General features: G+C 43.8%; 1 protein-coding gene across 1 annotated transcript in view; it reads right to left on the bottom strand.

The window, feature by feature from the left end:
- Positions 1-7,849: 7,849 nt before the first annotated feature.
- MRPS27 (mitochondrial ribosomal protein S27) overlaps positions 7,850-21,354 on the bottom strand; it is a 63,167-nt gene continuing 49,662 nt past the window's right edge. The window contains exons 8-11 of the mRNA XM_074952760.1: positions 18,732-18,834; positions 16,672-16,814; positions 12,310-12,465; positions 7,850-8,151 (exon numbers count right to left, since the gene is read on the bottom strand). Coding sequence (XP_074808861.1) covers positions 7,912-8,151; positions 12,310-12,465; positions 16,672-16,814; positions 18,732-18,834 — 642 coding nt within the window. The 3' untranslated portion in view covers positions 7,850-7,911. The remainder of the gene's footprint in view (positions 8,152-12,309; positions 12,466-16,671; positions 16,815-18,731; positions 18,835-21,354) is intronic.

Below are 21,354 nucleotides of genomic sequence, written 5' to 3'. Positions count from 1 at the left end.
TGGCCAGGATATACAGAGTCAGTTTCTCTCTTTCTCAGAGATCCCAGAGAGTAGTAGTATTGAGCAATGGCTTGTCACCCTGGGTGCTCCCTCCTGTGGAGATCTACAGGGTTTTCTTCTCTCGTTCCGTTTTGTCAACATGCATATGGGCCTTTTAGGGTGGTTAGTGAGCCGGCATCAGCAGCAGTTCCTTTTAGTCTTTGGATGACACCCAGCTTTATATGGCCAGATCTTCATCTCTTCTGACCCAGCTAGACTGGCTGAGCATTTGGTACAGGTGAGGTGTTGAGGACGGTTACCTGGCTGAGATCAGTCCAGATAAGACTGAACTGATGTTTCCTGTTCATAAACCAGTAACTATGCCAGGGTTGATATCAACTCCTTACAGCGTGGGAACGTTCCCGCAGTTTGTATGTAGGCTCACAGCCTGGGTGAAGGGAGGGAGCTCCTTGGATCCCTTTGCCAGCAGACATCCAGGTAGCAGCAGTTGCCAAAAATGCTTTTCATTTCTTGTGTTGTAGAAGGCAGCAGCATTTTCTTTCTGGTACAGAACTTGCTAATTATCCCTCCTTTGTCACCATGAGGTTGGATTACTGCAGTGTGTGCTACATAGGACCATAATTTAAGCCTATTCAGAAATCGCAGCTAGTATAGAAGGTGACTGCTGCTTATTAAGATCACATTACACCTGTGCTAAATAATCTGCGCTGGACACCAGTTGATTTCCAGGTGATGTATAATGCATTGGTTTTACCACATAAAGCTCTGAAAGGTTTGGGCCCTGCCTACCTTTGCGATTGCTAGTCCCCTGACGTGGTTTCATGGCAGGGCACTACACAGGGCATACTCGATGAAGGGTCCTCAGTGCAGGAGCTCACTTTTTCCCCTGGGTCCTCCAGAACCAGTTTTGATTATTTTCAAGGGCATAGTTCCCTGATCCTTGGATTTGGCCAAGCTGCGCTCAGTTTGGATCCATCCACAAGTCAGAGCAGCTTCAGGCCTGTTCTAGTTTGCACTGGCTGATAAAGGCCACAAGGGCTTCACCCATGTTTCCTCTTGCCCTGATTTCCTCTTCCCCTACACTGGGGACTGTATGACACCAAGCAAATCCTCCTTTTGGCTAGTTAAGCCAGCTTTATGGCCCATTTGTGCTGCCAGAAAGGCACATAGAGGCTGCAGAGGCGGTGAAGATCTAGGCACGAGTATGAGTTAAGGGTGGGGTATTTTGTCACATTAAGTTACAGACTAAGAGGAGGATCATTCTCCACTCTCTATGTGAGGTATTGAGTGCATACATTTCTGGTCACCAGATGCACATTTACATATTAATCTTACTTTAACAGGTTTATGTGTTACTGTAAATAAGTTCCATGATGCTGGAAGTGATGCTGAGCAACATTTATCTGAGCTGCAAGGGAATCGATGTATAATATTCCTCTTGTGAATAATGGATATTGCCCTTTAGTATTACGGTGAAAATGGTCTGTCAGTAAACAAGGCAGGGAGAGCTACAGATTTGCCTACCTAATAGTTAAAGTATTTGGTGTCTGCCATGAATTTGAATCAGTGCTCTGTGTTTCAAATGAAAGAAAACTAACTTTAACCCTAAGAATGCTGGTATTTTCCAAACACTAGCCAAACTAATTCAGATATACACTAAGGACTAAGTTTTATTTTATTTTTTAAAAGGAAAGGTGCCACGTCTTTTGTAACCATGTGTGTGCAATTAAACACCTATACATGTACACAAACTTATCACAACTCTGCCTGTGAATTAGGTGATTGTGCATGCAGCACCTACTGAGGCTGTCTGGTCCCCTAGCTGTATGCATGATTCAATGACTGTGCATGCAAATACAGTTCATACTATTGTGATGTTTTCTATACTGAGTGTCTTTGGCTGATCTGTATGTTGTGTCATTGGGTACAAAAATTATTCTAAAGCCTTTACAATGAAGGCTAAACTAGCATGATTTAGAAACATAGTGGCAAGGGAGAAAATGTGAAGAAAACTCTCTAATTCATTTTGCAGCTGCAGTTAAGACAGAAAACAGGACGCGAGTGTGCATTGCTAGAGAACGAGGAGGACTTGTGGCACCTTAGAGACTAACAAATGTATTTGAGCATAAGCTTTCGTGGGCTAAAGCCCACTTCATCAGATGCGTGCAGTGGAAAATACAGTAGAAGATATATATGATACAGAGAACATGAAAAAATGGGGGTTGCCATACCACCTCTTAATTAGACCAATTGATTAAGGTGGGCTATTATCAGCAGGAGAAAAAAAAACTTTTGTAGTGATAATCAGGATGGCCCATTTCAAACAGTTGACAAGAAGGTGTGAGTGACAGTAGGGGGAAAATTAGCATGGGGAAATTGTTTTTAGTTTGTGTAATGACGCATCCACTCCCAGTCTTTATTCAAGCCTAATTTAATGGTGTCCAGTTAGCAAATTAATTCCAGTTCTGCAGTTTCTCGTTGGCGTCTGTTTTTGAAGTTTTTTTCTTGAATAATTGGGACTTTTAGGTCTGTAACTGAGTGTCCAGGGAGGCTGACGTGTTCTCCGACTGGTTTTTGAATGTTATCATTCTTGACGTCTGATTTGTGTCTATTTATTCTTTTGTGTAGAGACTGTCTGGTTTGGCCAATGTACATGGCAGAGGGGCATTGCTGGCATGAGGGCATATATCACGTTGGTAGATGTGCAGGTGAACGAGCCTCTGATAGTGTGGCTGATGTGATTAGGTCCTATGATGATGTCCCTTGAATAGGTAAGCGGCAGTACAATTACTTACCTGTTCTTATACCTATATATTTACAATTACTGCCAAGAAAGACATAGGTCTGGCTTCACTAAAAAAACTGTTTTTAGCCTTCTAACCCACACGCAGTAGCTTCTATAGAATGTTTTTCAAATGGGGCAGCCTGGAGCACTGAGATTTTTGAAGCATTGAAATGAGGTGGTCAACTTGAGAACTTCATTTTATCACTGGGGAAGAGCTGACTACAATGTGACCACTATGTGACCATTTGTAACTGAAGAGGCGCTGAATTAATTCAATTAACAAACTTCATATTCATAAAGCGCACCCAGGGCTGTATTTTTTAAAAAGCAGCCTTGAGTTGACCAGGCCCACTTTTTAAGCAGGAGTAGCTGGTAAAATTTGCATACACAAAACCCATTTTATCCCTTGCATAGATTCCACTTGTAGGTGCTGTCAGCTGCAGGTACGTGGTCATTATCAGACATGGAGCATGCAAATGTTTGTACACACAGATGAAGGCTGAGGTGAGACCGTTTGAAAACCTGGGCCAAAATATCTTATTTTGCCGTTGTTGAGCAGGCAAAACTCCTGCTGATGTTACTAGGGATTATGTATCCAGATGCTAAAAAACTGACTGCAAAATCTATCACATGGGACATGAGCGAGGAGTAGGAGGAAGTAAATCTTAACCTAGGGAAGCAAGTGCCAAATAGAGTAAGTGGCTGCTGATACTCATCTTCCTTGCCAGCGTTACACAATGGCAGTTATTGGACCTCTGGAACTTGAGCCATCCATCAAGAGGACTCACTTCACACTGTATTGAACGGACCTCTGAATGTAACTAGCCTTAGATCTCTGAATTTTTTTTATTCCTCCTCACAGTTTGCCCACCGTACGAGGGATGGGAGAAAATACACAGAAGTGAGAGCCTTTGTGAAATAATAGAATGTGTCAAAAACTATTTATTTCCTAGAACAGATACTGATTGCTATTTCCAAGAGAAGGGGTGAGACATTTAGGCAGGCTGCAGCTTTTAGCCGTAAAGCTTGTGAGTTTTAGATTCTCTGTGCTGTAATTCACGGAGCAGGTGGTACAACAGAGATAGTGATAAGGCCTTGGGAGCTGGGGATAGAGACTGAGGGCGATAGGAGGTGGGGGGGGCATAAAGGGAGATTGTTGGGTTGAGGAAACGGGGGGGGCACTGGTTTGGGGAAAAACATGGGGGGGGGTCTGTGGGTTGGGGACACTGAAGTTGGCATGAGAGGTTGCTGAGGGATTGGGGAAGAGATGGATGCGACACTGATTTGAGGATGACAAGGGGGTTGCTGGGATTAGAGGCATGCGGGGTTGGCAGGTGCTGGTTGCCACTTAGTGTGAGAGAGATTGATGGGCTCACTGGGTTGGGAGAGCTGGACTAAACGTGAGTGGGGTTGTTAGAATGTCAATAGAGGGTTTTGGTGGTAACAGAAGAGATTAGGGGAAGCATGGGGGATTCCTTGGGTGAGGCGATTGTGGCTGGCAGGAGGGGATTGTTGAGTCAGTGTGGGACTGGGAGGAGATATATATGGGTGCGGATTGGTGGAAACATGGGGCTCCAGATGGCGATTAAGTGGTTGGTTATGACTGCTAAAGCCCTAAATGGTGTTGGCCCTTCCTTTGCGAGGGACTGTCTTCCCCCAGGCCTTACTGCCACAACTACAGTTGGCAAATGTGCTCAAGTGGGAGCTTCCTCATTATAGAAGAGAGGGGATGTCCTCAGGGCATCATTCCCTCTGATGGCTCCAGGATTGTGGACCATAGTCCAAAACAGCCCAAATTGGGCAACATAGAGCATACAAGCATAAAGCCAATGTTCATAACTTCAGATATGAAAATAATACATGTATATGAATAGGATGAATACATACAGAAGAACACAACCTTTGCAATGTTACATGGCATATCTAGCATAAAATATATTCCAGTTATGTCATATTTACACTCATAAGCATATTTCTATAAAGCATTATGGGGTGCAATGTCACAGGGAACATACCTGAGACTAGAGGAGCCAGCAGTGAAGCAGGAAAGGAGCACAGCAAGGCTTGCCAGGTGGCCGGTTATCAGCTGGAGTGCCTGATTGAAAAGGGACCCCCGGCATCTCCAGTCAGCATTGCTGACCGGGCTGTTAAAAGTCCAGTGGGTGGGGCAGGCAAGCGCCCTACCTGGGTCCGTGCAGCTCCCCCAGAAGTGGCTCCTAGGCGGAGGCGCGGCCGGAGGATCTCAGCGAGCTGCCCCCACCCTAAGCGCTGGCTTTGCAGCTCCCATTGGCCAGGAACCACGGCCAATGGAGCTGCGGGGGCAGCACCTGTGGGCAGAGGCAGCATGCAGAGCTCCCACCTAGGAGCCGAAGGACATGTAGCTTCAGGGGAGCCCCCAAGGTAAATGCCACCTGGAGCCCACACCCCAAAACCCCGCCCACATCCCTGCCCCAGCCCGGAGACCCCTCCCACATCCTGAACCCCTCATTTCTGGCCCCCATCCTGGAGCCCACACCCCCAGCCCAGAGCCCATACCCGCTACCACACTCCAACCCTCTGCTTCAGCCTGGAGCCACACTCCAAACTCAGCTCCACCTCCCAGCCTGGAGTCCCCTCCTGCACCCCAAATCCCTCACCCACCCTGGTACTCTCTCCCACTCCCTGAACCCCTCATTTCTAGCCCCACCCCAGAGCCCGCACCCACAGCCAGCGCTCTCACCCCCTCGCATACCCCAACCTCCTGCCCCAGCCCAGTGAAAATGAGCGTGGGAGTGAGGGTGGGGGCGAGTGCCCAACAGAGCGAGGGGAGATGGCGTGAGCAGGGGCCTCAGAAAAGGGGCAGGGTGGGGGGGTGGCCAGGGTTTTTGGTTTTGTGCGATTAGAAAGTTGGCAACCCTAAGCACGGCAGGCTCCATGTACTGCCAGTGGGCAGGCAGTAGTAGCTGGAGAACCAGGGAGACGTATGGCAGCATCCCTTGTGACCCAGCTCAGCAGCAACATGGCCTTGAGCGTGGCCTCTGTCCTGCTGTTATAGTGCCTGGGGGGGGTGGTGCTGGTCACATGACAGTCATGTGATGGCAGGACTATAACAGCTGCCTAGGGCTCAAACCATTGGGATGTTGTGTCTTCTCACAGTGGTATAGGGCAGAGCCTAGGCCTAGAGGGATGGCTAGGACAGTCAAGGGGCTGGGAAAGCAGCTCATGGAAGGGGAGGTGGTTGAGCTAGTGTGGATGGTAGATGTAGCTGTCTACCAAGAGGCTGTGGAAGAAGTCCAGGGATAAGGGACTATTTGCGAGCCCCAGACCCAAGGGGCAGTGGGCCCTGTGCTGAGGAGTGAAGGGTTGGGGTTTTTTTTGTGAAGATTAAAACCTGTGGGGAGCAGGACTGTTTGGCCTGAAATGGGTGTGGCGGTGCAGGCCTGAGGCCTGGTCTGTGCCACTGCTCTTAAGGAGTCTCAGTCTGGAGCTTCCAGAAGGGGTTGGGAGAAGGCTCCCTGGCTCCTTTGCTTTCCTGCAGCCAGGAGGAAAGACTTGTCCCAAGGAGGGACACAAACTAGTGTCAACCTGCTAACTAAGGAAAAGGACTCAGCCCAGGAGAGTGAGGGACTGTTTGGTTTTTATCTTGCCTGGGACAAGAAAGACTCATTGGTTTGGCCATGGGACAAAACTCCAAATCATCTACCAACTTGGGAAAGATTGTCTTCAGTGAAGGGAAATGGAGGCGTGGCTCTGCAACTTGATGCCAAGACTAGGTGAGTGACCTTATTACGATCTTATTGAAACTGAGAGAGAAGCCAGGGCTAAATCTGAGCCGATGCACTGGGAATGGAAAGAGTTTAATTTTCAATATACACCTTACTTAGAACCCTCTGCGCATTTAAAATTTCACTGCACAGACATCTGAAACATCTTTTTTAGGTTCTCAATCATGCTGACTTCACGACAGGAGTTTTATGTCCACAACAATAGACAACTGCAGGCTAAAGCAGAAGATACTTCTCAAACACTGTTAAAAAATAGTCAGCTGTAAATGCTATGGTAGATTGTTGTGTTCTACCAAGCCCCGACACACCAGGAACCTCACCTGGGATTCCCTATTTCTAAAGGGGCAACTCCTGCCCCGCCACGAAGGAAGGAGGTTCTCTGGCAGTAGGTGCTCAGCTACTACAGTGAGGGGAGCATAAATAGATAAGAGTCCTGACCCATCCCCATCTTAGGAGAGTCCCTATCTGCCATGATTCCCTCGGCCGTAATCTTTTTCTGCTCTATGCTCACAACATGCCCCACTATCTGCTTATTAACCCACTCAAAGACTGGCGCCAGTGTGTGAGGAGCAGCTGAGGCCAGGGAAGAACTGCGACTAAAAAGGGGGCAGTGGTGCCCAGAAACTGAGGGGAAGAGGGCACACGGCATGAGGTACTCCCTGCCACCTTTCCTGGTGTGGTTGGAAGTGTCTTTTCACTGATCTTGGTGGTGGGGCAGAGGGGGGCTAGTGAAGCTGGAGGGGGCTAACTATTTATTTATAGTACCTGTACAAATAGTAAACATAGAGGCTAAGATCTGCAAAAAAAAGGTGCCTCAAGTTAGGCTCCTAAGTCTATATTTAGTGGCCCAATTTTTCCAAACAGGAGTTGCTGGGTGATTAATCCTGATGGTTCTCAGGTTTAAAGTAGCCACAGGTTTTCCTTTCTCTCCTGGAGATAATCCACATGCTCTTAACAAAAACAAAGCACAGGGGACAAAAGATTGGACAAGCCATAAGTGTTTTGGATTTTATTTTATTTTTTTTCAAACTTGCTCCAGTGTCAAAGCCCTATACAAATGACAAGCTCCTTTTTGCTTCACTGTGTTTCTGCCTTTGCCATGAGCCCCCCCAACCCGCCTCACATACTCATTCTCCTTCTACCCCCTGTAAGGAGAGTTCATTCTAGGCAGGATCATAATTTTTAAACTGCACATGTACTCCAGGAAACAGGCAAAATGGATGGAAACTATCAGTTAGTTTAATTTGCATACCACAAATGTCACATTTACAACGAGGTTGCATTGCAGTATTAATAATGACATGTGCTTAAGTTTATTACCAGAAGAATATGTAGCATAACAGCAGTCTCTGAGTTGCAATATTAAACAGATGCTTTAGCGAATTCCCTAGCTGCTTGCTCCTGCTTAGCCTTCTCTCTCATCTCTTTTTCTCTCTCCATCAGAAGTGCTTGCTCCCGCTCCCATTCTTTTAGCTTCTGCTCATATTTTGCAATGTCTTCCACTTCACATGCCGGCAGCTTTTCCTTCATAAGTTGGGTGGTCAGGGTCAATAGGCTTTCAGATTCAACCTTGCCAAGCGAATGCAGTTTTGAATACAGATCCTGTCATAAAAAAGGGTTTTAAGAAAAAATCCAGTCAGTCCCAAAATGTCCACATTATTTCCTGGCCTGAAAAAAATGGCTGTTTTTATTTAACTGTTGACTGTGCCATTCTTAGGGGATAATTTAACTTATACATTTATCTTGGCAAAGTGATTTCACTGCAGTAACTGTCCATTTTTGCCATCCTTTCCAAACACACAACATCTAAATTAGTTTTCATTTGGCAATAACCAAGCTGAGACAATCAGTTTTTAATTCAGTTAAGTGCTGGAGTTGACTGAACTCACAAAACTGAAGAGAAACACCATAAATAAAACTCTTATGTATCAAATGATAGATGACCAGCCAGCTAAGACAAACGTAAACTAAACACCTCACTGGTATTTTTAAGCCACAGATAATATAAGGATTTGCCTTGGATTGCCTCTATTAGAATCCCTTTCAACAGATGCAGATCATTTAAATAGTCTCATAGTAATGTCATACTAAATAGCTCCCATGAGTCCTTGCAGCCATTGCGAACTATCGAATACCATTACAGACGTTTTCCAACTACTGTGATCTGAAGCTCAGCTATGCTTACACAGACTTCGCAATAGTTCTTGCTTTAGCGCTGTTTATTCAGAGACTGACTCTATGCTTGGTTACTCCAGTGTCGTTAACAGCAGAACTTGGTCAGGAAGCCACGCAGTATTTTTCTTCTGAGCTTTGTTATATATTGACTGTGCAGTATTTCTTGTGGAGTACCCTGATGAAGCACACAAATATTAATTTGCGTAAGTGCTTCAAGACTTAGATCATTCAACAAGGCCATTTGTGGCTTTCTGGAACCTTACGGTATAGGATGATATTGCATCATTAAGGTAGTAAAATGCCATTGTCAGTGCAACCTTCCAGAGAATAGGGGGAGGGGTTCTTCCTGGTGGAGGAAGATGACATGGCATCAAGCAGCTTAAAAAGCAGTTGTTTACCCTTTGCTCACTCTTCTGAAAGGATCACATTTTCTCACACTGTGGTGGTTGAAATAAAATTCTAATATCTATTTCATAGAGTTGACCTCTACTAGGAGATGCATGAAATAGTGTCTCCTCTTCAGAGTGTGCAGCTATGTTTCTACCATAGCCCCCTGCATGAAGCCTGAATAAGGGCTTTGCAGTGTCTGTGTGTAATTCACTCCCAAACAAGAAGGCAGACACGGGGCACCTGGACAACCGGGCTAGGGCTCCTGTTGCAAGCTGAAGCCCATGCCCCAACCCGTACTGTGTTCTATATATTTCGCAGACCCACTGACCACATTCCTTCTTCTCCTTTGTCTGCTCAAATCTTTCCCCCCTCATCTCCTGCAGGGAGAGTTGCCATGGAGCTCAGCTCTGCAGTGCCCAGAAGACTACAATGTTCCTTTAGCAGCCTCTGCACTTCTTAGACTGCCTGCCCTTGATGGACGCTGCGGGGGAGGGGAGTGGGGTTGAACGCTACATACTCTGGACCGATGGGAATTTTTTAAAATGGTTGAGATAGTGGATTCTGTAAAACTCTGATATGACAAAAGATCAACAATTGCTTTGCAGTCACCAGACCATGCAAATGCATGCTCATATCTGGACATACAGCTCTCCTATTTTGTTTGAAATATTGTTAGTAAACATACTGGCATGTCAGTGAGAAATGTGACAAGTTAGTATGTATCTAGTTGTGGGGGAGGGCATTCCTGACAGCTACTTTCAAGCTGCCAAATTAGTCTTTTTTTGTTTAAAAATCACTCCAAAACTTTTCCTACTGCATACCAGGAGGAGGGGAGTACAGAGAGATGAGGAGAGGGACACCCACATGCCAAGACATTAAACAAAAAGAAATGCAAAAGAATGAGGAACTAGATGATCTTCCGTCACCTATAACAACTGAACTCTTGGACTGTCCGGAAATACTTTAATACATAAATGAAACTCATTTAGGAAAATAACAGGCTGTAGATGCCAGAAGGCATTTGTAAATAGCTAAATCATTGATTTGTTTTTTTTTAAAGCAATTCCCCTGGGCTCCACATGCAGACAGTCCAAAAAGGAACATTGCTTTTAGACAGAATGGTTTGTGTGTGGCTTGGTGCCCCGCATGAGCTGTCTGTAGAGCCTTTATGTAATGAAAGCCCTGCCCACTGATCATTTAAACAGCTGGAAAGAGTTACTAGAGGAAAGTTGTACTGAACTGTAGGCCTTGGTGTGGTAGCTGAGGACAGGTAATTATTACAAGACAATGTCAGATACAGTCTAAATTATAACTCTAAGACAGAGGTGGGCAAACTACGCACTGCGGGCCACATCCGGCCCGTGGGACCCTCCTGCCCCGCCCCTGAACTCCTGGCCCGGGAGGCTCACCCCCGGCCCTTCCCTTGCTGTTCCCCCTCCCCCGCAGCCTCAACTCACTGCACTGCCGGTGCAATGCTCTGGGCGGTGGGGTGAGCTCCTGGGGCAGCGCAGCTGCAGAGCCTGGCCTGCCCCGGTGCTCTGTGCTGCGTGGTGGTGCAGCTGTAGCCCCGCCAGCCACCAGTGCTCCAGGCAGCGTGGTAAGGGGGCAGGGAGCGGGGTGGGGGAGTGGGGGCAGGGAAGTTCGAGGGGGTGGTCAGGGGCTGGGGGTAGGGGTCGGGGCAGTCAGAGGGCGAGAAACAGGGGGATTGAATGGGGGCAGGGGTCCCAGGGGGGCAGTCAAGAAGGAGAGGGGCGGTTGGATGGAGCAGTGGGGGGCAGTCAGGGGCAGGGGTTCCGGAGGCAGTCAGGAGACAGGGAGAAGGGGTGGCTGGATGGGGCAGTCAGGAATGAGAGGAGGGGTTGGATGGGGTAGTGGGGGACAGTCAGAGGTGGAGGGTCCGGGGCGGTCACAGGACAGGATGTAGGGGGTGGTGGATGGGGCAGGAGACCCAGGTGGGCCATCAGGGGCCAGGGAAGAGGGGTGGTTGGATAGTGGTTGGGGGCAGGGCCATGCCTGGCTGTTTGGGGAGGCACAGCCTTCCCTAACCAGCCCTCCATACAATTTTGGAAAGCCGATGTGGCCCTCAGGCCAAAGAGTTTGCCCACCCCTGCTCTAAGGGCTTGATCCTGGAAGATGGTGAGTATCCTCTACTCTCAGTCTCTTTAGCAGAGATGGAGGGGCACTCAGCACCTCTAAGGAGGCACTCTGCCGAACATCTTCCTTGTTAGCCAGTCTGCAAAGGATTATTTATGCTGTTTCCAAAAACAGCCCCTTTGAATACAAAGCGCAGAAATGAATCCAAAAGCATGTGTGGAAAAGCCAGGCAGAGCAAGCCCAAGCATGAAACAAACAGTCCTAGTAATTTCTTGGAGTAAACATGGAATGAAAACGTAGCACAGAGACACCATTGTCATCAGCTACCCCTATACAAACAGTATGAACAACAGAGCTAACCAATTTCAGCTGGAAAAACACAAGCCAATATCATCTGAGCAAAAGGAGAAACTCTACTACCTGGTGAGTAGTGTTAAGGCAAAGGTTTGCCCAGACATTGCCAGACTGAGGGTAACCTGACAGAAGCCCAAATCTGCAATATGTTTGCATATGATTTCATACACTTTAAATTAAAAAAAAATCCACACAGCCTTAATATGTGTATGTGAATCTTCCTTGTGCACACCGGTCTAATAATTTGTACTGGGCACATTAGTAGTAGTTTAAAGACCAAAAAAGGGGGTGGGCATGTAACTTCCCAGACTGAAGTTAAATATGACTGTTATAGCTTCTAATGATAACATACCTAATTGGCAACAAATCCTGGACAATGTCAGACCAAGGGCATTTGTTTTAACAAGCAAGAGCCCACATATGGTCAAATAATGGATCTGTAATGACACACCATTTTAGCTAACAGGATTTTGATTTATCAGTCTGACGTTATGAAAAGAGAAGATAAAATCCCAGCAGACAGACAAAATAGACAAGTGGCCTTGAGCATTTGATTCTTTGAAGGCAATTTCCTGTTTGGGGCAGTAAAAATGTAATTCAGTGTCAGTTTTAAAAATGCCAGCTAGCTTTACTGATGCAGGTGGAGGTATCAGTCCATCAGCATAAAAGGAAAACATATTTACTTGCTGCTGTACATAGTGGAAACCTACTATAGCTTGGTTAAAACGGTAAAAAAGAAAATCTTACTTTAAATTGGGTAAGGTACTCAGGCAGTTTAGACTGCTCTGTTTCTTCAGATTCTATTTGCTTTGGCTTGTGTTCTGAAACCTTGACTTCTTCTGATGGTTCTGCCTCAGTTTTTACCTCAGGGACAGACTGCAAAATCATCTCCAGAATATCAATCTGAACAAGAAATCAGAATTGTTACCATGTAGTTTGCAAACACAATCCAACATCATTTCATGAAGGTGTTCTAAATATAAACATTGATTTTGAGATGGCTGTACTGTAAGTTGAACAATTCCACAAGGAACATGATTCACTGTTTCAAGAATTAATGCGGTCTAATATGTTTGGGAGTGTTAAGTTTGGGATTTTCATAAGCGTTGAAACTCTGTTCCCATTCAAGTCGATGGTAAAACTACCACTGACTTCATCAGGAGCAGAGTTAGGCCAATGCTTGGTCTTTCTGAAAAATCCCACCCGGCCACTACTCCAATTTCTGGCTATAAATATTTCATGGTGAAAACAGTACAGACACAATATACCACAGCATTTATATACTGGGAGCTATTTCAGAATGCTTCTGTAATAGAATCTTCACAGGACATTTCAATTCATCTTTGGCTAAAGTGCACTGGGAATTTATGATCTGTTTAACTGGCAGAAAAAACATCTTTAATTCAGCAATTTGATAATTTAATAGGAGGAACAGAAAGAAAACACATTAGCACATAGCATCCACGGTACAGACTTGGTTTTAATTTATGCGAGATCCTGGTTCTCTTCAGATTGCTTTCAGCTAGATGTACTTTGGCTCTCTGAGAGAACTGCCCTGTCTCATAACCTAATTGTAGCAGAACCAAAAGGAATGCATTAGGTTAATGAACTAACTCTATAAACAATTTTTGTATGTACGATCAATGCAAAGGATGGTACTGCTATCTTGATGCTGTTGTGGTATTTGGGGAAAATTTCAGGTTTTTGTAACAAGTTAAAGTTCTGTCTAGTCTGAATTTTTTTCAGGTTCAACTGTTACAAATGCAAGGAGCTGTTATCCTACTGAGAATCCTGATTCTGCAGGCATGCCACTAGGATGAAGTGGATCTATAAATAACCACTGAACATTCTAAGCCTCTGATACTTTCCACAAAGCAAAAGTGATCTTGATGCCTGCAGTTTGTTTATTTTTAAAAATTATTTTCCTACTGTCTGCATTTGTATAACACTCAATGAACCAACATCAAGCTTATTTGAAATAGAACATTTCTCAATTGCTGTTTCTTGAGACGGTAATCTAATGGGACCATAAACTAGCTTGAAACTACCAATAATGAAACAACAAGATGAGATAAGTGGCAAGAACAAAAAAGCATGCTTAGAAATATGTGTACTCTCATTTATGGAATTCCTCAGAGTATCCAGAGATTTAAGAGCATGTGTATCTTTTTTGTGCAGTCAAATAATAGTTACAGTATTTATAAAGATAACGAAAAGGACACTGAGTTCTTAGAAGAATAAGCTCAGCAGGGAAACAAAGGCCTTGCTAGTCAAAGATTAATGGAAGCTTTAAACCTTAGTAGGAAATTAAATATCTTTCTAGACCACTCCAGAGTTTGTAAAAGCAGACCACAATATAGAACCAGTAGCTTATGACTTATTTATTAAGGCATACTATTGAGATGGTTATTTTGAAGTTTCTCTTTAGATAACAAAACAACTCCAACCAGAAATACCTGCACACACTAAAAATGCATGGGACTAGGTTGTGGAATGGTTTAGAGGATCTCTCAAACAACTGTACTGACTGGGGTCACAGAAGTGTGGGTGAATTTAGTGGTTTTGATATGGCCCCCTATTTACTGACATCCCCAAACCACCCCACAATTAATATAATTCTGCATATCTGACAGTCTCATTCAAGGGAGCCCCAGGGCACTGTGGGAAAGAAGGTTTTGCAGCACTTGATCCAGCTTCCAGTGGACTCGCTTCAAGATTTGCTGCTGATTTCAACAGCAGCAGGACTAGCCCCAGTGTCTCATCTGGTCAATGCTATTAGTTTCTCTCTCTCATGAATGCTACATTCACTCAGAGATAATGATTACAAATATCTAAAAGAAGCTAGCTCTTAAAATGAGCCTTTAAACAGAGATGGTCAGATCCTCCGCTGATGTAAGTTAGCATAGCTCAGTTGGGTTTGAATATGGCCCAATATTTTGCTGTTTTGTGTCATGTTTATGATAATGATTTGGAGATAAGTCACTGGTAACTGAGAGCAGAATTACTCCTCAGCAGAAATGAAGTTTCTTGGTGCTGACTACATATACCTCATGGGTTCTACTAGTTCAGCCCTTGAGGAGACTAGTCATGAGTCTACAGACGAGTGTCTCCGATTGTGACTGGTTAAAAATCAGCACCAACTTTAATTTCTGTTACAGTCTGACCAAAAAAAGGTGCAATTTAGACTTGATAAAACTCTTCAGTGTAGAAGTTTCAAAAGTACCTAAGGGTGAGTCTATCCTGCAATGTAAACCAAGGGTTAATAGAACTCCAATTAACAGACTCTTGGTTTCTTAACCTACGACTTGAGCAGCTACACTCATATGTAATCCCAGGTTAGGAATTGCTGAACCCTGGGTTCAGCATCTACATTATTCAGGCCTGAGTTCAGACTTCCTAACACCCTCCCAGAATGAAGCTGTTCTAGCTCTTTGTTAGTAGTGCAGTATGGGAAAATTTGACTGTCCACCGAGATTGACTGTCCAGAGGACACACAGTTGGCTTGTGGGATACTTTTGATGGACTCCCTCAACACGAATCCAGTGGAGCTGCATCTACACTGCAAAGCAATAGGGCTTGAACTGTGGATCCCAGCTTGACTCAGGCTCGTGGAATCCTGGGTTAGTGTGATTTGTGTGTAGACAGAAGGAGGGTTAGGCTTGAGCCTGAGTTTGAACTCTGGACCTACAGTGCAGTGTAGACATGTTCTAAGTCACTTATGTGCTCTTAAAAATTTTTATAATCACCCTGATGGTTCATTCACTAAAATCTGCACAAAGAGGGCTCTGCCAGATCAGGCCATGATTGTTATTTCATATGCAGATAAAAGAAACACAAATTTAGAAGGGACAGATCAGATCTGAATTTCTATAAACAGAGACAAAAGTTGGTTTCAGGGTTGTGGCACCAAGGGCCATGTTGTCATTGCCCAAAGCAGGCTGAATGGGTGCTTATTTACTGTGTGATTATAAATCTAAACAAACAGACTTGCCAGGACCTACAAGGCTTCATCCTTAAGGCTTGAAAATCAAAACCAAATGCACGCACCACAATAACTGGTGCTTTGTGGGGTTTGTTAGGATTTTTATATTCCTTAATGACTCAGATCACTGGTGTCCAAACTGTGGCCAAGGGGCCATCTGTGGTCCTTGGGGCTCTGAGTTGTGTCTTTAAATGGTATTTCACATTTCAGAAGAAAATTAAGTATCTGATTAGGAATTGGAAATGCATCCCTCGAGCTGCACCCTGTAATTTCCAAAAATAGCCTCAAACTGAGTCCCACCTCCTCACTGCTTCCTCTGCAGCCCCAGAAACTGCTCTGTGGTGGGCCTGTGGGGTGCTTTGAGAAGCTGCTCAGCAACTCCCCAGCTGGCCACCTGCTACATGGCAGGGGCAGGTAAAGAGGTGCTCTGGTTGTCATCTCCTGTTCCCCTGTCAGGCTGTGAGAGCACTGGGGAGAACTGGACAAGAGCTTGGCTGGCTCTGCCTGAGCTTAGAGGAACTCCTAGCAAAGGGAAGTTACCATCCCCTCCCCCCCCCCCCCCCCAGCCATCCAGGGGAGGGTATAAAAAGATTAAGCTGAAAACCAACAACTAGCTAAGGATTTCCTGATTTCATGCCCCCGCCCAGGCTACTCAGATTTTCACCAGCTGCCAATGGTCCCTTCGAGTCCATTGGGAATACACTGAATGCAGCGCACTCCAACCCATTTCCCCCTTCCAGTCCCCTGAGCTGTGGGCTGTGAGAAGGGAGGCACAGAAGTAGGCTCTGCTGGCTTTGTGCCCATTGTGGACTCTCTCACACCAGGAGAATCCTCAGCAGATGGCTTGGGTCCAGAGCAGAGAATCTGTCCCTAAGTACTGACTGTGGCCTCATAACCTTGTAATATGTCTGGCTCTCAGGCTGGAAAGGCTGTGCACCACTGAACAGACATTGCTTGCTGTCAAAGATTCATCAGAAACCTGCAGTGCGTCAGCTTTGGCCCCACTTTGCAGTTACCAAGACAGGGAGTCCATGGGTCACACTTCAGGATTCCATGGGCTGCGTGTGACCCTCAAGGCCATTATACTGTGCACAACTATTCCATGCTAAACTGTCTTTTACACTTACAGCTTCTTTGCAGAGCTTTATATCCCCTGGGAGTGAGGCCACATTGTCCATCACTTGCAAAGCTCTGCACAGGTATCCCGGTGTCCACATCAGTGGCATTTGATGGTACACAGCTCGCAGTCCTTTGTGCAACTCCACTTTTCCTGTTGTACAATAATATCTAAGAGTTAATACTTTACTGTTTGAGCCCTGAGATAAGGAATGACAAAGGGCTGCACTAAAAAAGTGAAAGTAACTCTTGTAGTATCTAAGGAAATAATAACTTGCTCCAGAGCCTTACAAACATTTACTAATTTGGCCTTACCGCACCCTAGTGAGCTAGGTAAGGATTAACATCTGTCTTGCAGCTGGAGAAACTAAGACAGCTGTTAGGCCAAACTTTTCAGCAGAGGCCTTCATTTAGGAGCCCAACTTGACTCGTTAAGCCTCATTTCTGGGAATGCTGAGCACCACAGCTCCCAATGACTTTCACTGGTGTATTAGGTGCTCAGCACCTCTAGAAATCTGGCCCATTTACCAAGAGTTAACACATTATAAAACATGAAACATCTATTCTACATATAGAGAAATGAAGATCAACATTCCACAGTGTGGTTGTATGTTGGTAAATGCTGACTTACAATGGTAACCAGTCTAAGCTCTTGACTCTCACCATGGTAACTAATGGTGTATTTTTGTTATACCCTTTTGATCCAGCCTTTCCTCGCTTACTGGAGTTCATATAATCTTTAATTGTCTAACTTAGTTAAAATTATGACTCTGACAATGCAAGCAATTAAAACACACACTTTTCTTACATGGAGGAGGATGATTTAGGAAAAGCACTGTAACAAATGCACAGACAAAGCTTATTGGACTATGGCTAAATTTAAATTGCTAAAGTGCTCCAGGTCAGACTATGCCTAGAGACATCTTTCACTCTTGCAGAGGTCTGTTCTGTTAGTGTTGGCAAGATTGTAGAATACGTGACATTGCAGTAAATAGCTTTTGATCCACTGAATGTCAATGTAATGGGATGAGGACTATTCCTCACAGACAACAGTAAAGTACATTTTCTAAATAGAACCACTTCCCAGCCAATCTATATGGCATAACAAATCTGAATGCCAACCAAACAGTAAAAATCTATCTGTAACAATATCTCGAAGGGATGGTAAACTAACAGCCCCATGGAAAACTTGTTTTCAAATTTACTTACAACTTTTATCTCCCTTTTGATTGAGTGTGCAATTTTTTCTTACAGTCAGGTTAAATCAGAATCAACATCCTTATTCTGCCATTACACATTTTACTTTGAAGTTACATTTTCAAAACATGTCTAGTTTTTATTACCTTTGATAGATTTCTAAAATAAACTGATACAATGATGGAGCAATCATGTAAAGCTTGCTGCTAAAATAGGTGTTTACCCAGAGGTAAATGGCAGTTTTGCAGTGGAGAGGGAAGAAAATCACTATGCATTTTATAGTCTTCTGTGAAACACAGGAATTATGAAAGTTAAAAGAAGTACAGATGTGAAATTTCAAGAAAATTCAGATCGAACACTATTTATTTAAATAACATTGCCTAACACACCACACCTGGTGCTACTTACACACATCCAGCATACCTGGTATGCTGCGGAAAATGCACTTCCTATATCAACTATCTCACTTTGGAAACACTGAAGTTCCAATGAAATGTAAACATCTAAAAGAATACCTCCTCTTATTCCATTGTAGCAGGGCAACCTGAAGGGGAAGCCCACAGGGAAGGGCAGGTGTGAAACTGATGACAATTTTAGGCACAATTTTCAAAGTTAAATCTGTTACTCCATTCTTAGTTCACATCCTGGTGACCTCCCCACCCTGACTGACGCAAGCTGAAGACGGATGGAAAATCACTCAGATCTGGTTTGTATTTGTATCAAAACTTTCCCAATATTTAAGCCTAATTCTATTGTCTGTGAATGATAATATTTTAATATACCAAAGAAATAATGTAATGGGACTATTTTTAATTAAATCAATGAGTACAGTGCAGGAAACAAATATTGGTACGTAAGGAACTTACAAACTTACCAAGGAATGTATAGCCATACAGCTGGGAGCTAAAACCCAGAGTGTTTGTCTGTTTTAGGCCTGTAAGCAGAAGAGAGGCTCCAAGATTTCTTTCCTCTTCCCACTGTAAATAATTCAAAACAGATTAAGTCTTTCTTGTATAAAACATTAATTTACAATGGCAACAGTCAAACATAGCATGTGCTTGCCTTATATCATATAACATGGGGAGGTAAAAAATCCTCAAATAGGTCAGTAATACTGGAAATCACCCCTTACCAAAAACTCAAAGTTACAGTCTTAGCTTGTATTTAAGAGGATTTGTATCTTCTTGGAAGAGAGTATTAATACAAATTCAGTAGCCCAGATCCTTAATTGGTATAATTAAGCATAACTCTGTTGAAATCAACAGAGCTATCTTCATTTACCAATTGAAGATCTGACCTGGTGTTCTGAAATTCATAGTATTCAGAAAACAAAATCGCACAGGTCTATGCACGGAAGCAGTCACCCTCACCCTGCAAAAAAGGGGTGGCAGCAGGCCAAGGGACCAGAAATTAAAATGCATGAGTCTTGCAACCACAGTGAAGAGAATGCTAACAGGGTAGGAAATCACTGGGCGGAGGGAATGCCTCATCTACAATTGTGAAAGGAATATTAGGGCAAAACCAAACAAAATGCATCGTACCAACACAATTGGTCTAGTTAGTAATGCCCTAGGACTCACTGGAGACATGGCTCTGCTCTTAGGAAGGAGCACTGTATGAGCTTCTGTAAAGATCCAGACCACCCTTGAGGCTAGGAGACTGGGGCCAAATTAGTAAGTATACTAAAACCACACGAGTAGTTTGGCCTTGGGAAACATACAGTATTCTCCTTCAGCAGAACAAAAACAAAGAAGCAGACTTAAAGAATTAAGGGAAAGAGGATGAACAGTTGTCAGCCACAGACTGCTTTCAATTTGCTTCAGTTGTCTCTAAAAAAAGTTAATTGTAAGTGGATGCTTAACACAATTAATATTTACAAGGGGAAGGAACACAAACCACAACAGGAAAAGAACAGGTTAAAGATTATTTAGATAAGTTAGATATATTCAAGTCAGCAGGGCCTGATTAAATTTATCCTAGTGTAGGTAAGGAACTAGCTGATGCAATCTTGGTACCATTAGCAATTATCTTTGAGAACTCATGGAGGATTGGTGAGGTTGCAGAAGACTGGAAAAAGCCAACACAGTGCCTATCTTTAAAAAGAGGACCCAAAAAATTATAGACCACTCAGCCTAACTTTGATCCTGGAACAAATTATTAAACAATCAATTTGTAAGGACCTAGAGTATAATAGGGTGATAAGCAATAACCAACATGTATTTGTCAAGAACCAATCAAGCCTAACCAACCTACTTTCCTTCTTTGATAGGGTTACTGGTTTAGTAGATGGGAGTGAAGCAGTAGATATGATATATCTTGATTTTAGTAAAAGTTTTGACAGTCCCTCATGACATTCTCATAAGTAATCTAGGTAAATATGATCTAGATGAAATTATTACAAAGTGGATGCACAATTGGTTGAAAAATTAGTTATCAATGATTTGCTGTCAAACTGAGAGGGCATATTTAATGGGGCCCAGCGGGGTCTGTCCTGGGTCCAGTACTATTCAATTTTTTCATTTAATGCTTGGATGAAGGAGAGGAGAATATGTCAATAAAATTTGTGGATGACACCAATCGGAGGGGGATTACAAGTACATTGGAGTATAAGATTAGAATTCAAAATGATCTTGATAAATTAGAGATTTGGTCTGAAGTCAACAAGATGAAATTCAATAAAGATAAGTGTAAAGTACTTCACTTAGGAAGGAAAAATCAAATGCACAAATACAAAATTGGGAATAACTGGCTAGACAGTAGTACTACAGAATAGGATCTAGGGGGTTACAGTGGCTCACAAATTGAATGTGAGTCAACAATCTGATGCAGCTTCAAAAAAGACAAATATAATTCTGAGTAATGCGAGTGTTGTGTCTAAGGCAAAGGAGGTAATTGTCCCACTCTACACAACACTGGTGAGGCCTCAGCTGGACTACTATGTCCAGTTTTGGGCACCTCACTTTAGGAAAGATGTGGACAAACTAGAGAGAGTCCAGAGGAAAGCAACAAAAAATGATAGAAGGTTTAGAAAACTTGACCTGTGAGGAAAGACTAGGCATGTTTAGTATTGATAAAAGAAGATTGAGGGGGCAGGGACAGGATCTGATAACGGTCTTCAAATATGTTAAAGGCTGTTATAAAAAGGACAGTGGTTGACTGTTCTTCATGGCAAGTCAAGAAGTAATTGGCTTAATCTGCTGCAAGGGAGTTTTAAATTAGATATTAGGAAAATCTTTTTAACAATAAGGACGGTTCAGTACTGAAATGAGCTTCCAAGGGAGGCTGTAGAACCATCACTGAAGGTTTTTAAGTACAGGTTAGACAAACACCTGTCAGGGACGGTCTAGGCATACATGGTCCTGCCTCCACACACAAGGGGTTGGACTAAATAACCTCTCAAGGTCCCTTCCAACCCTTCATTTTTATTATTTCTATGAACACAAAAGAGAATGAAAGTAAAAGACAGTGAATTGAAGGGGCCCTAAACTCTTCAATAA

Source organism: Natator depressus, chromosome 5, assembly GCF_965152275.1.
Source record: "Natator depressus isolate rNatDep1 chromosome 5, rNatDep2.hap1, whole genome shotgun sequence".
Taxonomy (NCBI): domain Eukaryota; kingdom Metazoa; phylum Chordata; order Testudines; family Cheloniidae; genus Natator; species Natator depressus.
This window is presented reverse-complemented; position numbering and strand designations above follow the sequence as displayed.